The following is a 20382-nucleotide window of genomic DNA, read 5'->3' as shown; positions in this document are numbered from 1 at the left end:
CAGTGCATGTACAGTGTGCATGTAGACTGATGTATTTCAAAAAATATCTAAATGATTTGATCTGATTCCATTTAAATATGATGTTACAATGGGACCACACAGCTCCTCTGAAATTAATATAAAGATGACAATCATATTCTATTTCTTTATTTCATGTCTTATAAACTACTGGTTGTACATGTAAAACCTTCAACATCCTATAACCAACTAATAAATTAAGCACTGTCTGCAACTCACAGCTACAAACATAGGTATAAAAATCACAAAGTTCTAAACAATTGTCACTATACATCCATATAAATTATCACACTCTGATTCAGATAATTGATATCGATATGAGCATTTCTCGACACAATTGCAAAGTTAAGAAAAGTTTTTACAAATAAAATAATGGCCATCATATTTTCTCCAAGTATTCTTGTTCATACATAAAAAGTAAATCTCATAAAGCGGACCCTTACCATCATGACTTCCAATATATTTGGACAATAGTTCTGAAGGCATTTTTAATATCACAAATCAACTTCTGACTCTGTCAAATGAATACCAATCTCTAAATGTGTTACATATCCTCTTGTCATTAAAATCTTTGCTAAGTACGAGCTTCCCTAACTTTTGGCCTAAACAAGAATTTCTACAAGTGACCTTGACATTAATCAATCACCTAGGATGACTGTCTTTCCCACAGCAGTAAACCTTCCACTTTATAGTGGGTGGGGCATGCTTTGTGCCAAGATAAATTGTAAGTTACAGAGAGTAGAATATGTGAAAAATAACATAATGACAAACTTCATTCAAGAATACTCGAGTCCAAGAGCTAAAAACATATTTATTGAGACAGAGACCAAAATGCAGTCAGACTGTATGAACTTTGAAAAGGCCAGCTACATCACACACATATAAGTTCTCTTGTGTACAAAATTTTAAAATGTCTGAACACTACATTTTATTAGAACTAAACAGAAATGAGACACATGATCCTTGGAATGCTTCAGTTGTTCATATGATCATTATCTCTTATATCCGTTTCCACACTTTAAAAGTTACACGATCCATAATGGTGCAGCAACACATTAATGATATTTAAGGTAGTACTCTACATCGTCATAATGGCTGACTTCCTTTAAAAACATGGATGAAAAAATCGATATCAGCAATATTTGTCTTTTCCTTTTCCATTTAAATACCTAGCCGAGTAGCTCAGTGGGTTTGAATACCGACTGCTGAACTGTAGGTCGCAGGTTCGAGTCCAGCAGGGGTTTTAAATTTTTTTCAGATTACCTTCTACTAAAACTATTTTTTGACTAAAAAAGTAAATTTGAAAATTTTCAACTTCAAAATATTGTTGTACATATCCTCCACTTTTCATCTACATCAAATTTCTCTGGTGTAGCATACCTCCTTAACACATACCTCTGTAGATGGAAATGTAATGAGAACATGTTGAGATGTTCATTAATCTGACAGAACAAAACTGTTTACATGAGAATTATAAGTACACACTAAAATACACTATAATCAGTGGTTTTGGAATGTATAGTTGTATGTAAATGAAACCCAAGTTTTACTGTAAAAAAAAATTTGTAGAATCTACCAAATCTATTCCAAAGGTCACAAATACTTCTGTCTCGCACATCTAATCTGAGCTATATTTGGAATCCCACAATTATTCGAATTTCTATTACCTTGACCATTAATAAATGACCTTGGGTGAGAATAAAGTCACCTTATGGTCATAATCAATTGTAGTGTCAAGGATGAGCATCAGTTATTTCAACACTGTAAAGATATAGTTTAAAAACATTATTACTTTTTTCCCCAAATGACCTAGAGACAAGATTAGGACACACCCACAGGTTATAGGCCGTCTTTTTGTCACATGTCTCTCTGTTCCTAATATATATTGTCCACACATAAATTGTTCCTGATACGTATTTTCTCCTTGTGACCTATGTGAATTTTGACTGGTATCAGGGCACTCCCTCGAGTTATGAAAATTTTTGTTACAAGTATGAGCATCTTGCTTCTCTAAGTTGCTAATTTATACAAGTATTAAAAAAATCCATAGAAAATCTTCAAATATAAATAACTATTACCAGATGCAAAGGTTTACAGAGTATACACATGTCACAAAATTTTGGGGAAAATCAGTCAATGTTACAGAACATATCTGGACAGAGAGACAGATGGACAAAGTAATTATAGTATAGCCCCCCCCCACCCCCCTACACTTTGTCTGCAGGGGTTATAAAAATGAACTATGTACCTGTAACTACCTGCATGTAATGTATCTTGTTAAGGTATTATCACAAATAGTTGGACAATTTTACACTACAACTGTATCATGTCCTACTTTTTATATCCACTGGAAACACTCCGTTGTTCAAGAAAATGCTATAGAAATGCACCATGTAATACAGTTACTACCTGTATAAAAATATGAGCACAAATGAAGTTGGCAATCTCAATGAGCTGAGAGGAGATAAGTACAAATGATTTCTAAATATCTTTCACGAAGTACTGAGTCTCTGAAATTCACTTCGTATAGCAGACATCAGTTTATCTTTTTCTTCAGCATTGTCAGAGTCATTCAGAATCCCTTGTCCTTCTATCTTGGCATTATCAAAAAAGTCTGCACTCTTACTAGTGTTTTCCGAGGCTGGATTTGACAACCTTGACATTCGACCTTGAGACGGCGCCTCAGGCTCAGGGTCAAGCTTGTCCGACATCTTGTCCTCTTTCTCTATTTCTCTATTGCCATTTGCCAGAGAATTGTTGGAGACAGAACGCTGACCTAGCCTGTTTAGGCTTTCCCGACTAGACCTTGTGGATCGCTGTTTTGTTAGTTCCGTGCCTAACAGTGCTTCATTCACCATCAGTTGGGCTTTTTCCCGGAGACCCTGGTCCTGTAAAAACTTCCTTCTCTGATCGCGCTGCTGCTGTAGAAGCTGTTGTTGTTTGTTGAGTCTTTCTATATTGTCCTGAAATTTGTAAATTTAAGATGGTACAGCTCTACAGACTATTGACAGTAAATTTTCAATGAAGCCATAGAAAAATTTTCTTCTCTGACAAGAAAATACCTACAAAAAATGATTTGTTGGTGGGCTTTCATCATTGGAAACAAGATCTCTTAAAAGAATTACAAGTAAATGCACAAATATAGCTTATGTTGGCCAGAAAAATCAAATTAGCCCACCTTGTCTCTGGGTTGATTGGCTGATCGAAGAGCGTCCATAGAATCGATGATGTGACGGGGAGCCGCTCTCATATTTCTACCAAGCTTCATATCATCCTGTGTTGAAAGAAAGGAAAGAGGATGAAATGTTGAAAGTTTTTCTGAAATGCTCTCAGTACAGTAAGACGTCATAATTGAGATTGTGCTTATAATGAAATATCAGTTATAACATAGTTATTTTCAGATAACACAGCAAAGAGAATAAAAAACAATTCATTGGATATTACAAATTATACCTCACGCAAAACAAAATAGGATGTGCATAGCACTTCACTATTATATGCACCATGATTTATTTTAAAGGAAAAAGAAAATTTATTTAAGAATAAAACTAATTAAAGTTTTTAATTATTCTTGCTTGAAAATATCGATGCAGCTTGTTCTAAATGAAATATACAAATCTTGTACAATAGGGGGAGGTACAATAAAACATATATATGTTATGGAATTCTTGATAACAGTCCCTCATCAGTGCAACTTACACAGCTTCCCCCTGGGGTGGAGTACCCACTACGGCTCCTACGCCACCGACTGTCTGATCCCTGGTCACTTGGAGGGTACCTAAAGAAAACAAATCCAAGGTTTTAATGGCATTATGATGGTATTAATTAATTATTGGTATCATTATCTAGAAGCATAAATTTTATTCATGTAGTACTATTCCCCTCAGGTGGTGGCCAGTTTTAGGACCAATACACACCTCTAGGATCCATCCCTTAAATAAACTGAATCCCATTATCCAAATACTGAAGATTAAAAATTGTTCTCATATTTAGAGATTTCAAAATTATACCATATCAAAAAATTCTCTGCAGACAGATGGAAACACAAGACACATGCCTCTATGATTCGATGCCTCACACAAGCCATTCTGGTGTATGATATCACTTTTCACATGAAGAAATGAATGCAAAGAAATGATGTAAATAAACTCTAGAAGCACTGTATCTCTGCTGATTTTTTTTTAGGAAATCCTTATTATTCTGATGTGCTTCAAGTCTGGAAAGAACCAAACAACACATCTCACCTATTTTCTACATCAGACAGAACCAAGCTACACATCTCACCTGTTTTCTACATCAGACAGAACCACTACACATCTTGCCTGTTTTCTACATCAGACAGAACCAAGCTACACATCTTGCCTGTTTTCTACATCAGACAGAACCAAGCTACACATCTCACCTATTTCTACATCAGACAGAACCAAGCTACACATCTCACCTGTTTTCTATGTCTGACATTATCTCTGGGGTGTAGCATTGGCCCGACATCTGAATCTGGGCCCGTCTTTGGTCGCGTTGTTTCTTGGTGTACACCCTCTTTTTCTTATCTGGGTAGTTGCCCTGTTGTAAATAAAGGTGTCTTGAAAAAAAGTTTTTCCATGCACATCATCTTAACAGTATATATTTCCAGACATTTGGGGCAAAAAAGTTGTGGAATGTCCCCCAAGTGTTAATGCAGAAAAATATTCCTATACACGTAATTCTCTCCCTGAGAGTTACCTGTTCGTAAGCTTGTCTAAGTTTTTCTCGATGCATCTCTTTATTTCTCATTCTCTCTAGGTTTGCTCGACCCTCCACAGAAAATTCTTCCCCCACTGGTGGACCTCCAGGGAAAGGGTCCTAAAACAAAGAAAAGTTCAACAGTGCCATACAGAAAAATAAACGATACACATGCATATATCAGACTAGGAAGAATTGTTTTAGCATGTTCTCCCCTTCCATTTTCCATAGTTTACATAAAAGGTCAAGATCAATGGCCATTAAAATTGGTACGTGACACACTGTCTTATCATGGTATACCCACATACCAAATATCAAAGGTCTATGTCAAAAGACAAAAAAGTTATGGTCCGGACATATTCTGTATGAGAGGTGGAAGAATTCACACTAAAACAATATTGTCCCCCTTCTGGGAGGTGAAGATCATCTGACAGATCAAATGAGAGATGAGTTTGGTCTGAGTGTTCATGTCTGTAAACGAGACATGATTCAACTCTCCGGTTCAAGTTAATGCAGTAATGATGAATTCATTGTACATGTATACTCCTTATACATATTTGAATACATGTTTATGATTAATCACTGACAAAAAGACAAAAGTATGAAAGTGATTTTATTTTTGCATATGCATTCTTGAATGTCATGCTGTAGGTTAATTTGTGCATTATGACATCATCAATTTCAGAGGGTGCTGATACGAACTCAGAAAACCATCCAGACTGTCAGAATACAGAGAGGGTGCTGATACGAACTCAGAAAACCAGTGTGGTGATCCAGACTGTCAGATTACAGAGAGGGTGCTGATACGAACTCAGAAAACCAGTGTGGTGATCCAGACTGTCAGATTACAGAGAGGGTGCTGATACGAACTCAGAAAATCACAGTGTGGTCATCCAGACTGTCAGATTACAGAGAGGGTGCTGATATGAACTCAGAAAATCACAGTGTGGTCATCCAGACTGTCAGATTACAGAGAGGGTGCTGATACGAACTCAGAAAATCACAGTGTGGTCATCCAGACTGTCAGATTACAGAGAGGGTGCTGATACGAACTCAGAAAATCACAGTGTGGTCATCCAGACTGTCAGATTACAGAGAGGGTGCTGATACGAACTCAGAAAATCACAGTGTGGTCATCCAGACTGTCAGATTACAGAGAGGGTGCTGATACGAACTCAGAAAATCACAGTGTGGTCATCCAGACTGTCAGATTACAGAGAGGGTGCTGATACGAACTCAGAAAACCACAGTGTGGTCATCCAGACTGTCAGATTACAGAGAGGGTGCTGATACGAACTCAGAAAACCACAGTGTGGTCATCCAGACTGTCAGATCACACACTGTGATAAACCCCAGTATCAACACACAGAAGAACAATGGGTTCTGATCATGCTCATAGTTTAAAAGCTGAAATTCAACTTCTTTGTAACATTCATTGTATTCTAAGAATCATGTAAACCCAAAGAACAAGGAAATATTTATTGTACCCATAAAAAAGGAGTCAAATGAAATGACTTGATAGTTATAAAAGATGAACATGCATACAAGGACTGAAAAATGTGCAGTCAATTCATATTGTTGTAATTTATGCATTCTGTGTTTTTAACATCATAATTCCCTCACTTTTTTCAAAATGCAAGAAAATGAGCAGAATATCAGCATGTTTGCTTTAGAAGAGGATGGACACAGTCTGAGCAACACCAAAACTAATATGTGCTACAGACTGATATATTATAAATTGTTCACACTATATGTATGTTTTTGCTTGAAGGGTGTGCTCTATATGATCTAACTGAACCACTACCGTACCAGGTCAAAGCCAGCTTTCCATCCATCTTTTATTACACTGCTACATGTATAAGTGATACATTTATGATGTAATAATGTACTGATTTCCCTTCATTGTATCTTCATCTCATTAAAAACGCTTTTAATATTTCTATCATTTAAATATACAATGTACCTTGATATTTTGGGGCCAAAATACAGTAGAATATATTGTACCACATCTTTATTGTATATAGTTACATAGTTCTCTTTGTTTAGAATTATGAAAGCGCAGTATGTTGTAAACATTTAGTGATTCAACAATTAATTTATCAGTATTTACTGTAATACCAGTATTTATTATGACTACCTTATAATTCAAGTCATCCATAATCCTACATGGTAAAATTTAAAACCTACAAGTTATGTCAATATAACAGGCAAACAGTCAACAGCCAGGCTATTTAAACCAATTACCCAAAACCCCGACTGAATTTGTGACCCAGAACGTAACTTAAATTGACTAAATTTTAAAGTATACACCTTGTTTTGTCATTGAACTATTCCTTTATCAACAAAAATTGTTAAAATCAAATAGTTACTAAGCAGAATAGGTGTTGAAAATGTACAGCTTTGTTTATCAAATGCTTTTCTGGATAAATTAAGTTTAACAAAGTATCAAACTGTTTGCTTAATGAATTTGACAGTACATGTAGTTACTATATTGCATGCACGTACCACGTGTGGATCACTGAATAAAAAGTGACAAAAGCTTGTATAAATTAAAGAAAAGCAAATATCCACAAAACCGCAGCAAGGAAAATCAATCAAAAATACAAAATTAATTCAGTACTGCAGTTGGGAATTCTTCTAATTTAGAAATCTGTGTTTTATATAATGTGATTGTCTGTCATGGAACTAATCTCTTGATGTACATTGAATGCAAGAGGTGCAGATGATGGTGCATGGTTAGTCAGCTTCATGGTGTTGCTTTAAGAGCAGTGGGCCAAAGAATTTTCACTGCCACTTCAGCCCTAGCTGTTCCTGCTTATTTTAACTTTCTATCCATATATATACCCTCTAAACCCTTTCTACTTATTCAATGACAGTGTCTGCTCTAAATCTTTGATAAAATCCAAGGTTACTGATATCCGACCTTGACCTCTAGGAAAGTGTAAGTCTGACACAATCTCACCAAAACGTTTTAAGACAACACCGTAACCTAACACTAAAACAAAATCAGCAGCGTCTGTGTCATAAAGACCATGGGTAGACTACATACCCTGTAGAAGAATAACCGTGACTTGTCCCTGGTTTGTTTTGTCTTGTCGTAGCTACGGTAACTCGGAGGTCGTGGGGTCATCTCTGTGTGATCTGTGTCACTGTCCGTGTAAAAGCTCTGTTTCTGATTTCCCATCTGCAGTGTTGATGGAGGGCGAACATTGCGAAATTTTACAGGTGGAGTGAAAGCCTTGTTGGCAGATGGGGTAATGGGGGTGGAAGGGGCAGCCATTCTTGTCATCTTGGCCAAATTCTCATACTGACCGGGGTTGACCTAAACACAATGACAGAAGATTACGCATTGTTACTCATATAATTCACAAAGATTAAAGTGAACTTACATGTTTTTCACAAGGTGGAATTCCTTTTCAACCAAAGAAAAAAATATCCATTTCTATTTTGTTATACTTGATTTTTATACTTTTAGATACAATAGTATAAGAAAAAATCCAAAATAATACAAACTTCCATGGCTTTGGTCAGTTTTTCAATTTCCTCTTGAAGTTGTTCTCTGGTTAGAGCTGACCAGTCTTGCTGCTCCTCAACTCCACTCTTAAATGTTACTCCATACACCACATCACGACGAGCTGCTGGTAAGCTGTCAACAAAAACACCGAATGAAAACATTAAAAAAAATCCATTTATAGTATCATATCGGACAATATCTCATAAATCCTAGTACAGTATATTCACTTATTACCTGGTCATAATTACACTATACTATGGTTAGAAAATATCAGGTACATAAGCAAATTTTACTCTGACCAGGTACAGTGTTTGCATTAGGTTTGAGAATTTCAAAATCAATCTTGAGATTTTCATGCTGTTGTGTTGGTTAACAAATTACTCAGATCATGATTATCTGCTGCACTTCAATTTCTGTTTGCCAACCAAACATTTAAAATCTTCTTGGATTTTAAATCTAATAAATTTGTGCAGGTAGTGATCACAAAGTCAGGAAAGTTTTCACTTGAAACAGAAAGGACTACTTATTTTACCTAGCCAGACTCAACTCGTAAAACAATATAGATAGTTTCCAGGACGGAACATGGTGATCCCAGTGACAGAAAGTAACATACTGGTGTTTAGATATTCAAAATTAATGGTTAATAGATCTTTAGGGAAGGATGCAAAGCACATAAAGAAGGGTCTGTTGCACCTGAAGTATTAGCACCTGTTAATTATTGATGACTACCTGGTCAGTGACCTTGGACCAGTATTGTAGCGATCAGAAGTGCTTGCTTCCCATTTTATTTATCTTTACTGTATTTTCCATTCATGATATTGGAAAAAATTATTCAATATACATATTGCATAATGTACATGTTTTCTTGAATACATGTAAAACAGGACAATTGCATGTGGTGGAAATGGAAGTTGAACCCACTTATATAATAACTGGTCATGTATTTTGTGCCAGATCAATGACACATGCTGTTTTAGGCCAAATATTGAATACCGTGTTTTAAAGCAAATAATAATGGCAATTGTTAGAATTGATGCTAATTGTATATATACAATTGTACAGATCGATTTTCAAAGCATATTCTCAGAGTCTCAAGATCATGTCAGGTGTAACAATTCAAAAAAAAAAAGATTTGCTCATCGATTTCAAGCAGAAATTTCTATATTTCTAATTTTATAGCAAAATAATTTGTAATCTTGATTTGAAATTACAAATGATTTGTTATAGATTACACGATAAAATTATCTCATTTGTGTCAATCTTAGCATATACAGTGTCACCTCGGTACATCACCAGCTGTTATATCGCCACCCCCGTATACTGTCATTGAAATGTGTAGAATGGATTTCCAGAAAAACGTCAAACTGCCTATCGCCATCCGCCACCAGTTTTCAGGTACGGAAGGTCAATTTATCTATATACCTCCCCAGATAGCAATGCCAACAACCTGGGATCAGAAGCCATAATTATACATAAATGGTCGATCAGGTGAATTAATATTGTAACGAAGCTAAATTTAGCATGTGTCATAAATATGTATAGGTAATTGCGGTAATGGCTGTCTCTGAAATTGTCCAGTAGCGTTGCCCAAACGTAAACAACAGAGATTTTTTTTTAATACTAAAATAGGCTGCTGTAGATTTTGTGCTGCAATTGTGACCTTTGTGTGTATTGATATTTCTGTGTTACAGAAAGTTGCAGCCATTGATGTGTTTGTCAACCGCTAATCATGTTGATATGTGTTTTCCAAAATGCACAAGTGCAGAACATCCCACTATTTAACAAAGTTTTAAGAATTAAAACAAAATAATTTCATGCATTTGCATTTCTTGTCAAATATGTAGACCACAAAAGGAAAATAATGTATTAATTGATGAACCACATTTTTTCCCTGCAAATTGATGAACTAAAATGGCCAAATTTTTATAATGCCACGTGCCCCCAATATAACAAAAAAAATAGGCTGGGAGAAAAGCTGGCATTATATACTGAGGTGACAGTACTGTACTTCATACATATATACTCTCTCTTATGGAAAGTAGTACAGGTAATTTTCAAAATATAACAGACTAGACAAGGATTGGACCGGCCATTTTGTGACAACAAATCAACAAATTATGATACAAAAAATGCTTGGATTATACCCTTTTCCAATGGAATTGCAAAGTTTAATAGAAAGAAAATAAAAAAAAAAACCCAAAAAACTGTTGATGCTATGCAAATTAAAAGAGGATGTCAGGAAAGACATTGATTAAAGAATTTTAACAACTATATACATAGCTAATGTGATTAAGATCTAACAATTGCGTGCATTTTTAAATTTCTTATGACTGATTATATTTTGCTATCTCTTTGATTATTGATTGAATGTTACAAGCATCATTCAATTTTAAATTTTAAGAAATATATTTATCCTGTCAAAGTATATTGTACAGTAGAACATAATTTGTCTTGGTTAGCAACAAGAGCTAGTTAATCTTAGCTGAAATTGAACAAGAAAAAAAATCTACTCAAAGTCCTGTACTCATCTGGGGTGCGTTTTACAAAAGAAATTATGACATACGATCAACTTTACATACTGTTTTCTTGTTTGTTGTGCAGGGCTTGAAGCTAACATTTTATGTCACCAGTCCAGCCGGACTGATGGGGAATGATTTTAACCAGTCCGCAGAAAAATTTACCAGTCCAGCAGTTTTTCAGAAATAATTAAACATATTTCGTTAATGTAATTAAAATGAAATTTAACTCAAAAAATGAATATGCCTCAGACAATATTATAACACTTAAATGTGGGATTTATATAATTTACGAATCAAATTCGCCTGATATCTACAGATCAAAGCATGCCAAATGTGTGTATAAAATTTCATAAGTATATTTTCCAAAATGATGCTTTAGAAAATTAACCAGTCCCATCGGACTGACTAAAACAAATGTCAGTCAGTCCGCCAGACTTTTAACCAGTCACAGACTGACGGGCATATGTTAATTTCGAGCTCTGTTGTGAGATCATTCACTCCAATGTAAAATAGTGAAAAAATAATGCTGCGGGTTGGATTCCCGGTCCAGCCAAAGATTTTTTCCTCTCTCCTATATACTACATTTGGTGCCATCTGGGTTGTGTGTGTTTTCGAGGGCAAAGACAAATTAAGGAGGGAGGATTGTAGTAGTTAGGGCTATACGGACCGTGGATATCGGCCTGGATAGCTCAGTGGTTAGAGCACCTGACTAGTAATGCAGGAGTCCCGGGTTCGATTTCCGGTCCAGCCACAGGTTTTCTCCCTCCTATACTACAATATATACATAAATACTAAGGATAACCCATGAAAGCTCAAAAGCTTATTTCCATTGGGGTCCTTTGATGCACGGATGTTTGCACTAGGAGGTCATTCATGTGGGAGGAAACTGGAGTACCTGGGGGAAACCCACGTGTCCGAGTGGGCAACGCCATACACTCTCACATACAACCACTGCCGATCACGGGGATTGAACTCGGGTTGCAGCGGTGAGAAGTGAGAGTGCTACATTTGCGCTACCCTAACACCCATGTTAAGATATCCAACACATAACAGAATCAAATTATGTTTCAACGATCACTAAATTTGTTGTATCATTTTGAAGGACTTGATAATTGTAAATTGATTCATGGAGAGATATTTTAGATGAGGTGGATATTCTTCATGAAAACACCTATATGAATAACCAATTATGCATGATTATAAACATGGAAGAGATTCATGAGTTTGAACAAAACTCACAACAAAAAGATGCATTTGTTATACTAAAACATTACATTGAAGTCACAACACCAATCTGTTACTGCAAATAGCATTGAAGAGAGCATTCATGGTTCTCCATGACTGATTAGTATGGGAAATCTAGAAAATAGGATATTGCATACAATGACAAAAGGTCTTTAAAATATCACATCTAAATTTGATATAAAAACATCTATTTTTAAAGTGCATCCAATATGGTGTCAAGACAATTTCCATACCATATAATGATAAATGTTTTAAGAATTGAACATCACTTTTGAGCTGTTCATGGTCAATATGACCGGATTTGGATTTGAGGCAAATTGCGCAATTCACAAAGAATTTACCTCAAATCCAAATCCGGTCATATTGACCATGAACAGCTCAAAAGTGATGTTCATTTCTTATATTTATATTCATTTACTAAAACACCGTTTGTTTACATTGGTTCTATTTTGTTGCATAAAACGAACTCCTAGCCTCTGTCACAGTAGTATTGTGACGTACGTCAACATATAGACATGACGTCACACTTCGTCTCACCCTGCCTTTTATTAACATTGCACGGTGCACTGTATTTTGGAGCTAGGAGACTGCAAGATTGGGATGATAATCCACGTAAGTTCACAATCTTAATCCGAGGTGTAACTTGCGAGATCCTTGTAACACATGTTGTATTTTTCCAAATCATTATGCTCTCTCAGTTGCATGTTTTAAGCTAATTTATAATCTGTTCATAGTAAATACGAACGGATTGTGTTGCGTGTTGAAATTGGTCGGTTCATAGAGGAAAATGCAATTTGTAATATAAATATATTCAAATTGTATTCAAACCATTGCATATACTTATCAACACCATAGATTTGAAAATACAACATTCTATACTTTTATATATAGGCTATTGATTTAGTGGTATTGTCTCATTTTAATTACTTTGGAAATTGTGGGTTTTGAGGTTATTATGGGCGAAATACCCCAGAAAATTAAAAACATGATGTGCAATCTGGCACAAGTTTAAATTCTCTTCAGAGAAGTGGACAAGCATAGCCTACTTTTACAGAGAATAGCTAGCACAAGTTTATCACATGTTCACCTGATAGAAGTAAGAAATTGGGCAATATTTCAAATAGGACCAAACTTACGGCTACTTTTGTTTATAACTCTATGATTTCAAACGTTTATGGGCTTATGCCAATAACAGGCCTACTGATTTCCCCCTAGGTTATTTTAGTTGAGGTACAAAAACTTTTAACTGTTTAATAGCCTACAGGTCTGCATACATGTGCATCGATCATGGACAGTCACATGCAGTGTTAGTTTGAAATCCAAGAAACTTCCTCGCTCTATGCGATGTTGTATATTCAGTTGAATAAACATTGCACTATGGTCTATTGAAACATTAAATCAATACGAAAACCACATGTATTGAGATTCTATTACCTTAGTATATAACGTTACCTGTTGTAACTCATAGGCCGATATATTGTACTTTCGTCTTATTTTTTTTGTAAAAAATATAATTAGATAGAAATACTTACTACTATTCAAACGTTAACGAGAAATATCCATGAAAAAACAGTATGCAGCGTGCATTTCAATTGAAAAATCAGTCTACTTAATATTGTTGATGTCGTTGTCACGAAGCTATTATTATGGTAATTTTACGACATCCAAATGGCGTATCTTAACTGGTTCTCTTTTATGTGCACATGAGAACTAGTAAAGAGAGGCATGCCGCGGGAATATTTGACATTGGTCAAGTGTCAGACAGCATTTTAGTGACATGTTTAAATTCATACCATATTGAGGCCGTTCTTTACACACTGATTTTGACCACGGATCATTCCGTTTACCCGATCAAGAGATCATGGCGGGTGTGGCCACAGCCCAGGAACTACACAGGGGCTCGTCACGAATAGTCGATTTTCCAACAAACAAGTGAAACATTGATTTTATAGTATAAAGCATATTAATTCTGCCAAGTCACAAATTTTGACACATTTGACACAAAAAATGCTTGAATTGTAAAAGATATAGGCCTAATAAACTTGGATCGATATCCATTTCTTTTTTTAATTTCATAAACAATAACATACCGCAATCTTTGTTTACAAAACAAATAATAAACTCTCTAAAATGAGCTTCTGTGATAATGTATAACCTTACTTTTTATGTGAAATCTTTTAGACACACTAAACAGTAGATTTTGATCATTAAAACTGAATTTGGGGAAAATCGTGAATGTAACATAAAAGTTCTGACAATCTGATGAAAATCAGCTCCTCGATCCGCTCCTGTATTTCTTTTGTTTTGTCGCTACTCGAGTACTGATTGAAGTTTTGCAGGCATATCGAAGCCATCTTAGGATGTATCTTAGTCCTATTAGTGAGACCATCGCATCTGTCCTAACTTAAGATATATCCTTCAGATTTCTTCTACTTATGTTAGACATCAGTAGACCTGTCCTAAGATAAACTTAAGATAATGGTGTATAGATTTATAGTGCAGACTGCCCAGTAGGGGCCTTAAAAAAAACTTAGGAAGAAGGGGAATCCAGAGAGACTATGTCTTCAAAGGGATTACGACAATCACTTAGATTACATGTGAATGTACTTGGAAAAAAAAATTGATACAATCAGCTTGTATTATCTCTATACAATTTTACAAGTCATTAAGTTTAAGTTTGAAGTCACTACTATTATCGTTCATTGGTCTGTAATGTTACATTTCTTTTAAAAGAATTATCCTAAGAATATCTTAAGTCTATCCTAGTTGGATGGTCTTACATGTAAGAGAACTTCTATGTCCATCTTAAGATATGTCTTAGAATCATCCTGCCATGAAATGCTCAGAATGCAGGATTTTGTACCATTTACCCCAGAGCTAGACCCATGGCCTACTGGGAGTAATCTTTAAATCTGCTTCTTTTTTCTCTTTCTTTTTTTCCATTGCGAAATAAGGTTGGAGTATAGAGATTACAATTATCAGAGCTTGGGAAACAAGTAATAAATAAATCAAGCATTCTCATGTATGAAAGGCTGTCACACGATCTCCTTAAGATGTTATGTACACCAGCATAGGGGTAATGGGGGTACGTGAAAGATCAAGTGCTAGACCCCCCCCCCCTCCCTTTAAAAAAATTCCTGGATTCGCCTATGTATATTAGCATTTTAAAAGTGGTGATCTCAAAAGCTTATACAGATGGTAGAAACTGGCTATTCAGAACGACTTATGCGGTTGATCGGTAGGGAGATAACATATTTTGGATAAATTATCGGTTCTGTATAAAAATAATTTTGAGTCACTCTAGAAGGGGGGTACGTATGTACATAAAATTTATACAAGCTATCCACGCTTCAGGTGCCTGTGTGTGTGACCGGTCGACAGGTGATGCTTACTTCTCCTAGGCACCTGATATCACACATCTGGTATATCCAGGGGTCCGTATTTGCCCAACTCTATTTTGTATTGCTGATAGAAGTTAAGAGATTGATCACTGTTCGTTATCTTCACCTTCAGTTTTAAATATCAAGAATATGGGATTTTCGAGTTCTTCCACGTTTGTGTTTATTAAATGTATTTTATAGTCAACATTTCCGTTAACACCCCCCCCTCCCGTTTATCGTCGTTAACCTAAATAGAAATGTATCGCCTATCAAAATGACCCATGCAGCTTTTGTTGGTGGAAGAGAGAACCCAGATACAATGTAATTGGGAAGAGACCACCGACCTTCCGAATTCAATACATGTTTTACACAATTAGATAATAAACAAGAAAAGAACCCCATATCCATTTTATTTTAACCAACGATCCCATGGTTGGAGATAACCCCAGTCTCGAGAGTTGTTGAGAAAAATAAAACATTGTCTTCAGCTTGGGTTTTATTTTTCTCAGCAGCTCTCCAGACCGAGGGAATTTATCTCCAAACAAAATTCACCTCCAATACCCCCCCCCCCCCCCCCCTTAAGCTTGTCAGACTCATTAAACCAAATATAACAATGGGTTATATTCTCCAATAGACCATCATCATCATGCATGAATCTAAGGGGGAGGGTCGAGCCCCCCCCCCTCCCATGAATTTTCAAAGTATATATCATATACTGGCGATTTAAGGGGGCGCACACCTCTTACAATATTAAAAATATGAATTCCATCAACTTGAAATTGCACAAATGAGTATTGAACTAGGAACAATTCCTCCCATACCAGACCACCCTTGTCAACTTGTCAGTAAAGCCTTTGGAAGTTACATGTAAGATAAGCCAATGTGCGTTTCATATACATGCGCATGGATCTTTTCCTTTTCGTATATAATTCATTCTGTGCTAGACTTTGCTATCACAGGGATCATCTGGGCGCTCTGCATCCTAGGTCCCCACCAGATAAAGATCTTGCAAGAAAATATTACTTGCAGTGGCCTTTAACTCGACAATTAGATATATCGACGACGTTTTATCTATCGGGAAAGGCTATAAGCCCGTGAACTGATCCGACCGGAAACTCTGTGCACTCAAACACACACAAATTGCATACGTCATACCTTCTACTTTCGTTTTCCTATATATGATGCTGTACTCTGTTCACGGGCCTGATTCTAACACGAATTAAAATGTGATCTGTCGATTCGATCTATCCCCAGGCGCGTGACTGTCTATACGCAAGTACGCAACTGCGTACGCATCATTTTAGAGAGAGAACCCTGTCGTTAAAATATTTGTGCCTCAAAAATAACTTTCCGTTATATATTCCCCCATTCATAATTCAATCAACATCATAATGCCTATTCAATCAAACTTAGTCCTTTGAATTTCAAATTATCAACCATGCACTCAAACAAATGAAGAAAACAAGGTGATTTTATTCGTAAAATGCAGGACTCCCAGGCGGCCACTAGACACCCTGTCGTACTGTGCGCGTAAACTTCATTTTCTTTCTGCATGGCTGATCCCTATGAACTGGAAATAAAAGACACCACAGAGTCCTCCACGTCTGCTTCATGATACTTAGATATTTTATTGAAAATAAATATCAATGGCAAACTAACAACTCAACTTTATGACAAACGGTAAGATTTCGGCTTCCCTATAGATCGTCAAACTTCCCATGCATGTGACTTCATAGGATTTTCAAAATCTTTATTTCATTTAACTTTGTGCATGATAGAAATATATCTTTTGGGGGAAATTTATTCATTGGGCATATTTAAACAAAAATAAAAATCGGTAAACTATTTGACTCTAAAAAAGTTTATTTTGTACATGGCAAGGGCAATAACTCCTTTGCTGACAGTATCTCTATTTTATGTATGAAATGATTTCCCTAATATCCACAAAATTATTTTTATATACATGTGCAATGTATTTATAAAATAGCAGTTTTTTTGGGTTTCTTTTTAAACTGTTGAAATTAACATTTTCTTTGTTAATTAGTTAAACTATAGGAATGGTATTTTTCTGTCAGGGCCCAGGGATGCCCTCCCTTGCATGACGATTACATTATCTGTGCGAATGAAATCCATCTGTACATATTTTTTCTATCTGGGTTTACACCTATAACCTTTGATTTTCCCGAACTTACCACAAGGTAGCTTGGGACTAGGATTGAAGGTACCAGGGGACATCCATGGATCACTATATATGACGCCAAATTCACAAAAATGAGCTACACATAGTTTCACAGTTGATAAACTAGGTTTATCGACTGTAAACTATAGTTTACGGACCGTAAACTATAGTTAACGATTCGTTAACTATAATTTTCATCCGTAAAACTATATTTAACGGTTGTAAACTATAGTTTACAAATGCTAATCCAAGTTTATCTGTCTTTAAATAAACGTTAACAATAGATTTTGCTGATAAATACAGATTCACATTTGTAAACTATAATTTACATTCGTTAATAATAGTTCAGACTTGTAAACCGTAGTTTACAATCGTGAAACCGTATTTATCAGATAAACTATGTTTTGCAATCGCTAATGATTGTTTTCATTGTTAATTATAGTTTACACCTGTGAAACGTAGATTATCTGGTTTACAGATGTGAAATATAGATTAACGTCGTTAACTATAGTTTACGGTCCGTAAACTATAGTTTACAGTCGATAAACCTAGTTTATCAACTGTGAAACTATGTTTAGCTCATTTTTGTGAATTTGGCGTGCCATACTAACTATGCATGCCGTGTATTGAGGAGCCTTTTGTTATTGCATTTAAGTCAATGGAATCAAATGATCGTGATCAACTCACCTATGTGTAGCGATAGTGCATGTAGATGATCGGATCATAGGATATAATTTTAATTAGATTGGTGATCAACTTTATCACTTCTATAGGCTTGTGAATGAATTTTAATGTATCATTACAACAACGAAAAAGCAAAGGTCAAACATGTATAAATTAATTTATTTACTATTATGATTATATCAATGCTGAAGTATTTAATATAACTATTGAATTAAGTCAAAATACGTCATTGCTACATGGAAATTATATTGGATAAATTTTTAGGATGATCTCCGCCTTGTCGTGAACGATACTTGCTACAACCAAATTTTGTTTTCAAAAATTATGAAAAACGAAAACTAAAATTTTTGTTTCTATGAATACAGTTTATCGTATGGAATGCAATTCATTCCCATGATTTCTCAATAAAGTCCAAAACAGTGGGGAAAAGTTGCATAGTTGTATTGGGAGGGGTAATGTATTTCAACTTTTGAACATCATATAGAAAATTTACAATTAAAAAAGTCCATTTTTTCATTTAAAAAAAAATAATAAGGATTTTATATTTATAATCCATTATTTGCATCAATCGTCTTTAAATCCGAAATTTTTGATGATAGTTTTGTTACCCCATTATGCCAAAATTGGAATAAACTTATCTATAAAAAGTTTGATTACTAGTACTATCCCCAGGACGATTAACAATGTAATCAGGCTATAATCATGCTATTCTGTCTGTAACAATAGTTGGGTTTCATACCAATGGCAAAGTACTCAATTTAAAACTACGTGCACTTCTAATCTAGCAGGTATGTTTCTGTATCTAAAGGTAAATTATCAATAGAACATAGAACATATTTTTTATTTTCCAATCAAGGGGCAGAATGAAAATGATATATAAACAAATACTGTACATATATACAATATGTATCGAAGCTAAAGAGATGGGTAAAGTATAGAATATCGCGCCGCTCAATGTCTGATATCATATAAGGCTAACGAAACGGGCCTTGAATAAGTTTAGTTAAGTTTTAATGATAAATTATGTAACTGATATTATTATTTTTTTTAAAACAGGGGGCAGAACCACGTGCCCCGAATGCCCTCTCCTTTTTTTTCCTTCTCCTACGCCCTTGAATATAGTACGTCTCTTCTGTGAAATAAAAGTAGAATGTAAATACAAAAAAATAAATAAATTAAATTAAAAAATAAAGACTTGAGGGTATGAACTGCGAGGCAACCTTTTTTTTTTTTTTTTTTTTTTTTTTTTTTTGCACCTTATTCCGGAAACTTATGTTATAAGTTATTGGTTTTATAATTACTCTTTATGTTACAAAACGTTGAGAAGACCTTATTAGTTACACAACTTTTCGAAGGACAGTTGTAAGGAAATTATGCAAATATGGCTAGCTTGAGTCGAGTACCTCTGACGCTTTCTTGTTTTTCAAGTAAGTATATATGCAATTGAAAAAAAAAATCAGCATAGCTTGATTTGGCGATTCGATATTCAACATTATTCATTGAAAACTGTAGTAATTTATCCGAATTTACTCTGTTTTCTAAATATTCGTTATCCGTAGACATAAAGTATTTGCTTTAGGTCTATGTTTTATCACACTGTTTGGTTACAAAAAGATATGCAACATTCGGTACTGTAAGACATAACGTACAATGTAATTGAGAATAAATATAATTAGTAAATTACATTTTAATTTGATGAATCAGTGTGTTGTGTAACTCGGCCCACAGAAATCGGCAATTTATTGAAATTAAGAAAAATGCATATATAGATCCACAGTTGAGGTAAAATTCCTAAAAGTGAAATTCATAATTGTAGCTATGAGTCTATGTTCGAGTAACAATAGGTTGGTAGGAAAAATTAGCTATGTTTGCCTTAATCTCAGTGAGATTCGTCGAGGCTGGATATTTGGACTGACACCTCTTCCGAATCTCTCCAGTGTCACCAAAGTGATTCGGGAAATCTTGCCTGAACTTCGGCTGCTTGTTGCGATTAAAATGGGTTAAACTGAATTTTTTGTCCGCTTCAACTTTTTGCCTTAGACATCCTATTAACTCCCTATCACAATGAAACATGCATTTCTTACCTTTACATGGTCACAGTAAATCCCACAGTAAATAAAG

The 20382-nt window shown here is 35.2% G+C and overlaps 2 protein-coding genes across 4 annotated transcripts in view; one reads left to right on the top strand and one right to left on the bottom strand.

The window, feature by feature from the left end:
* Positions 1–130: 130 nt before the first annotated feature.
* On the bottom strand, positions 131–16608 carry LOC125683487 (uncharacterized). 3 transcript variants are annotated; one of them, XM_056140068.1, is made up of 8 exons: positions 16554–16608; positions 8254–8386; positions 7790–8062; positions 4741–4860; positions 4460–4581; positions 3718–3796; positions 3197–3292; positions 131–2981 (listed from the first exon to the last, which is right to left on the bottom strand). In XM_056140068.1, the coding sequence occupies exons 2-8, from the start codon at positions 8257–8259 to the stop codon at positions 2511–2513; spliced, it is 1167 nt and encodes a 388-aa protein (XP_055996043.1). In that variant the 5' UTR covers positions 8260–8386; positions 16554–16608; the 3' UTR covers positions 131–2510. The 3 variants fall into 3 exon arrangements, with proteins under 3 accessions (XP_055996043.1, XP_048780669.1, XP_048780668.1); XM_048924712.2 differs by lacking the exon at positions 16554–16608 and adding an exon at positions 13551–13685; XM_048924711.2 differs by lacking the exon at positions 16554–16608 and adding an exon at positions 9535–10426.
* A 2939-nt stretch (positions 16609–19547) lies between these two features.
* LOC125683486 (NADH dehydrogenase [ubiquinone] flavoprotein 1, mitochondrial-like) overlaps positions 19548–20382 on the top strand; it is an 18406-nt gene continuing 17571 nt past the window's right edge. The window contains exon 1 of the mRNA XM_048924710.2: positions 19548–19688. Coding sequence (XP_048780667.2) covers positions 19643–19688 — 46 coding nt within the window. The 5' untranslated portion in view covers positions 19548–19642. The remainder of the gene's footprint in view (positions 19689–20382) is intronic.

The sequence above is a fragment of the Ostrea edulis genome, chromosome 6 (assembly GCF_947568905.1).
Source record: "Ostrea edulis chromosome 6, xbOstEdul1.1, whole genome shotgun sequence".
Lineage (NCBI taxonomy): Eukaryota > Metazoa > Mollusca > Bivalvia > Ostreida > Ostreidae > Ostrea > Ostrea edulis.
This window is presented reverse-complemented; position numbering and strand designations above follow the sequence as displayed.

Excerpts from the sequence above, each read along its gene's own strand:
- LOC125683487 (XM_048924711.2), bottom strand. The coding sequence starts at position 9,632 with ATGGCGATAGGCAGTTTGACGTTTTTCTGGAAATCCATTCTACACATT. Across the intron at positions 8,387-9,534 it reads ACAGCTGGTGATGTACCGAG|CTTACCAGCAGCTCGTCGTG; the intron begins GTGACACTGTAT and ends TTTTGTTGACAG. Across the intron at positions 2,982-3,196 it reads CCAATCAACCCAGAGACAAG|GACAATATAGAAAGACTCAA; the intron begins GTGGGCTAATTT and ends TACAAATTTCAG.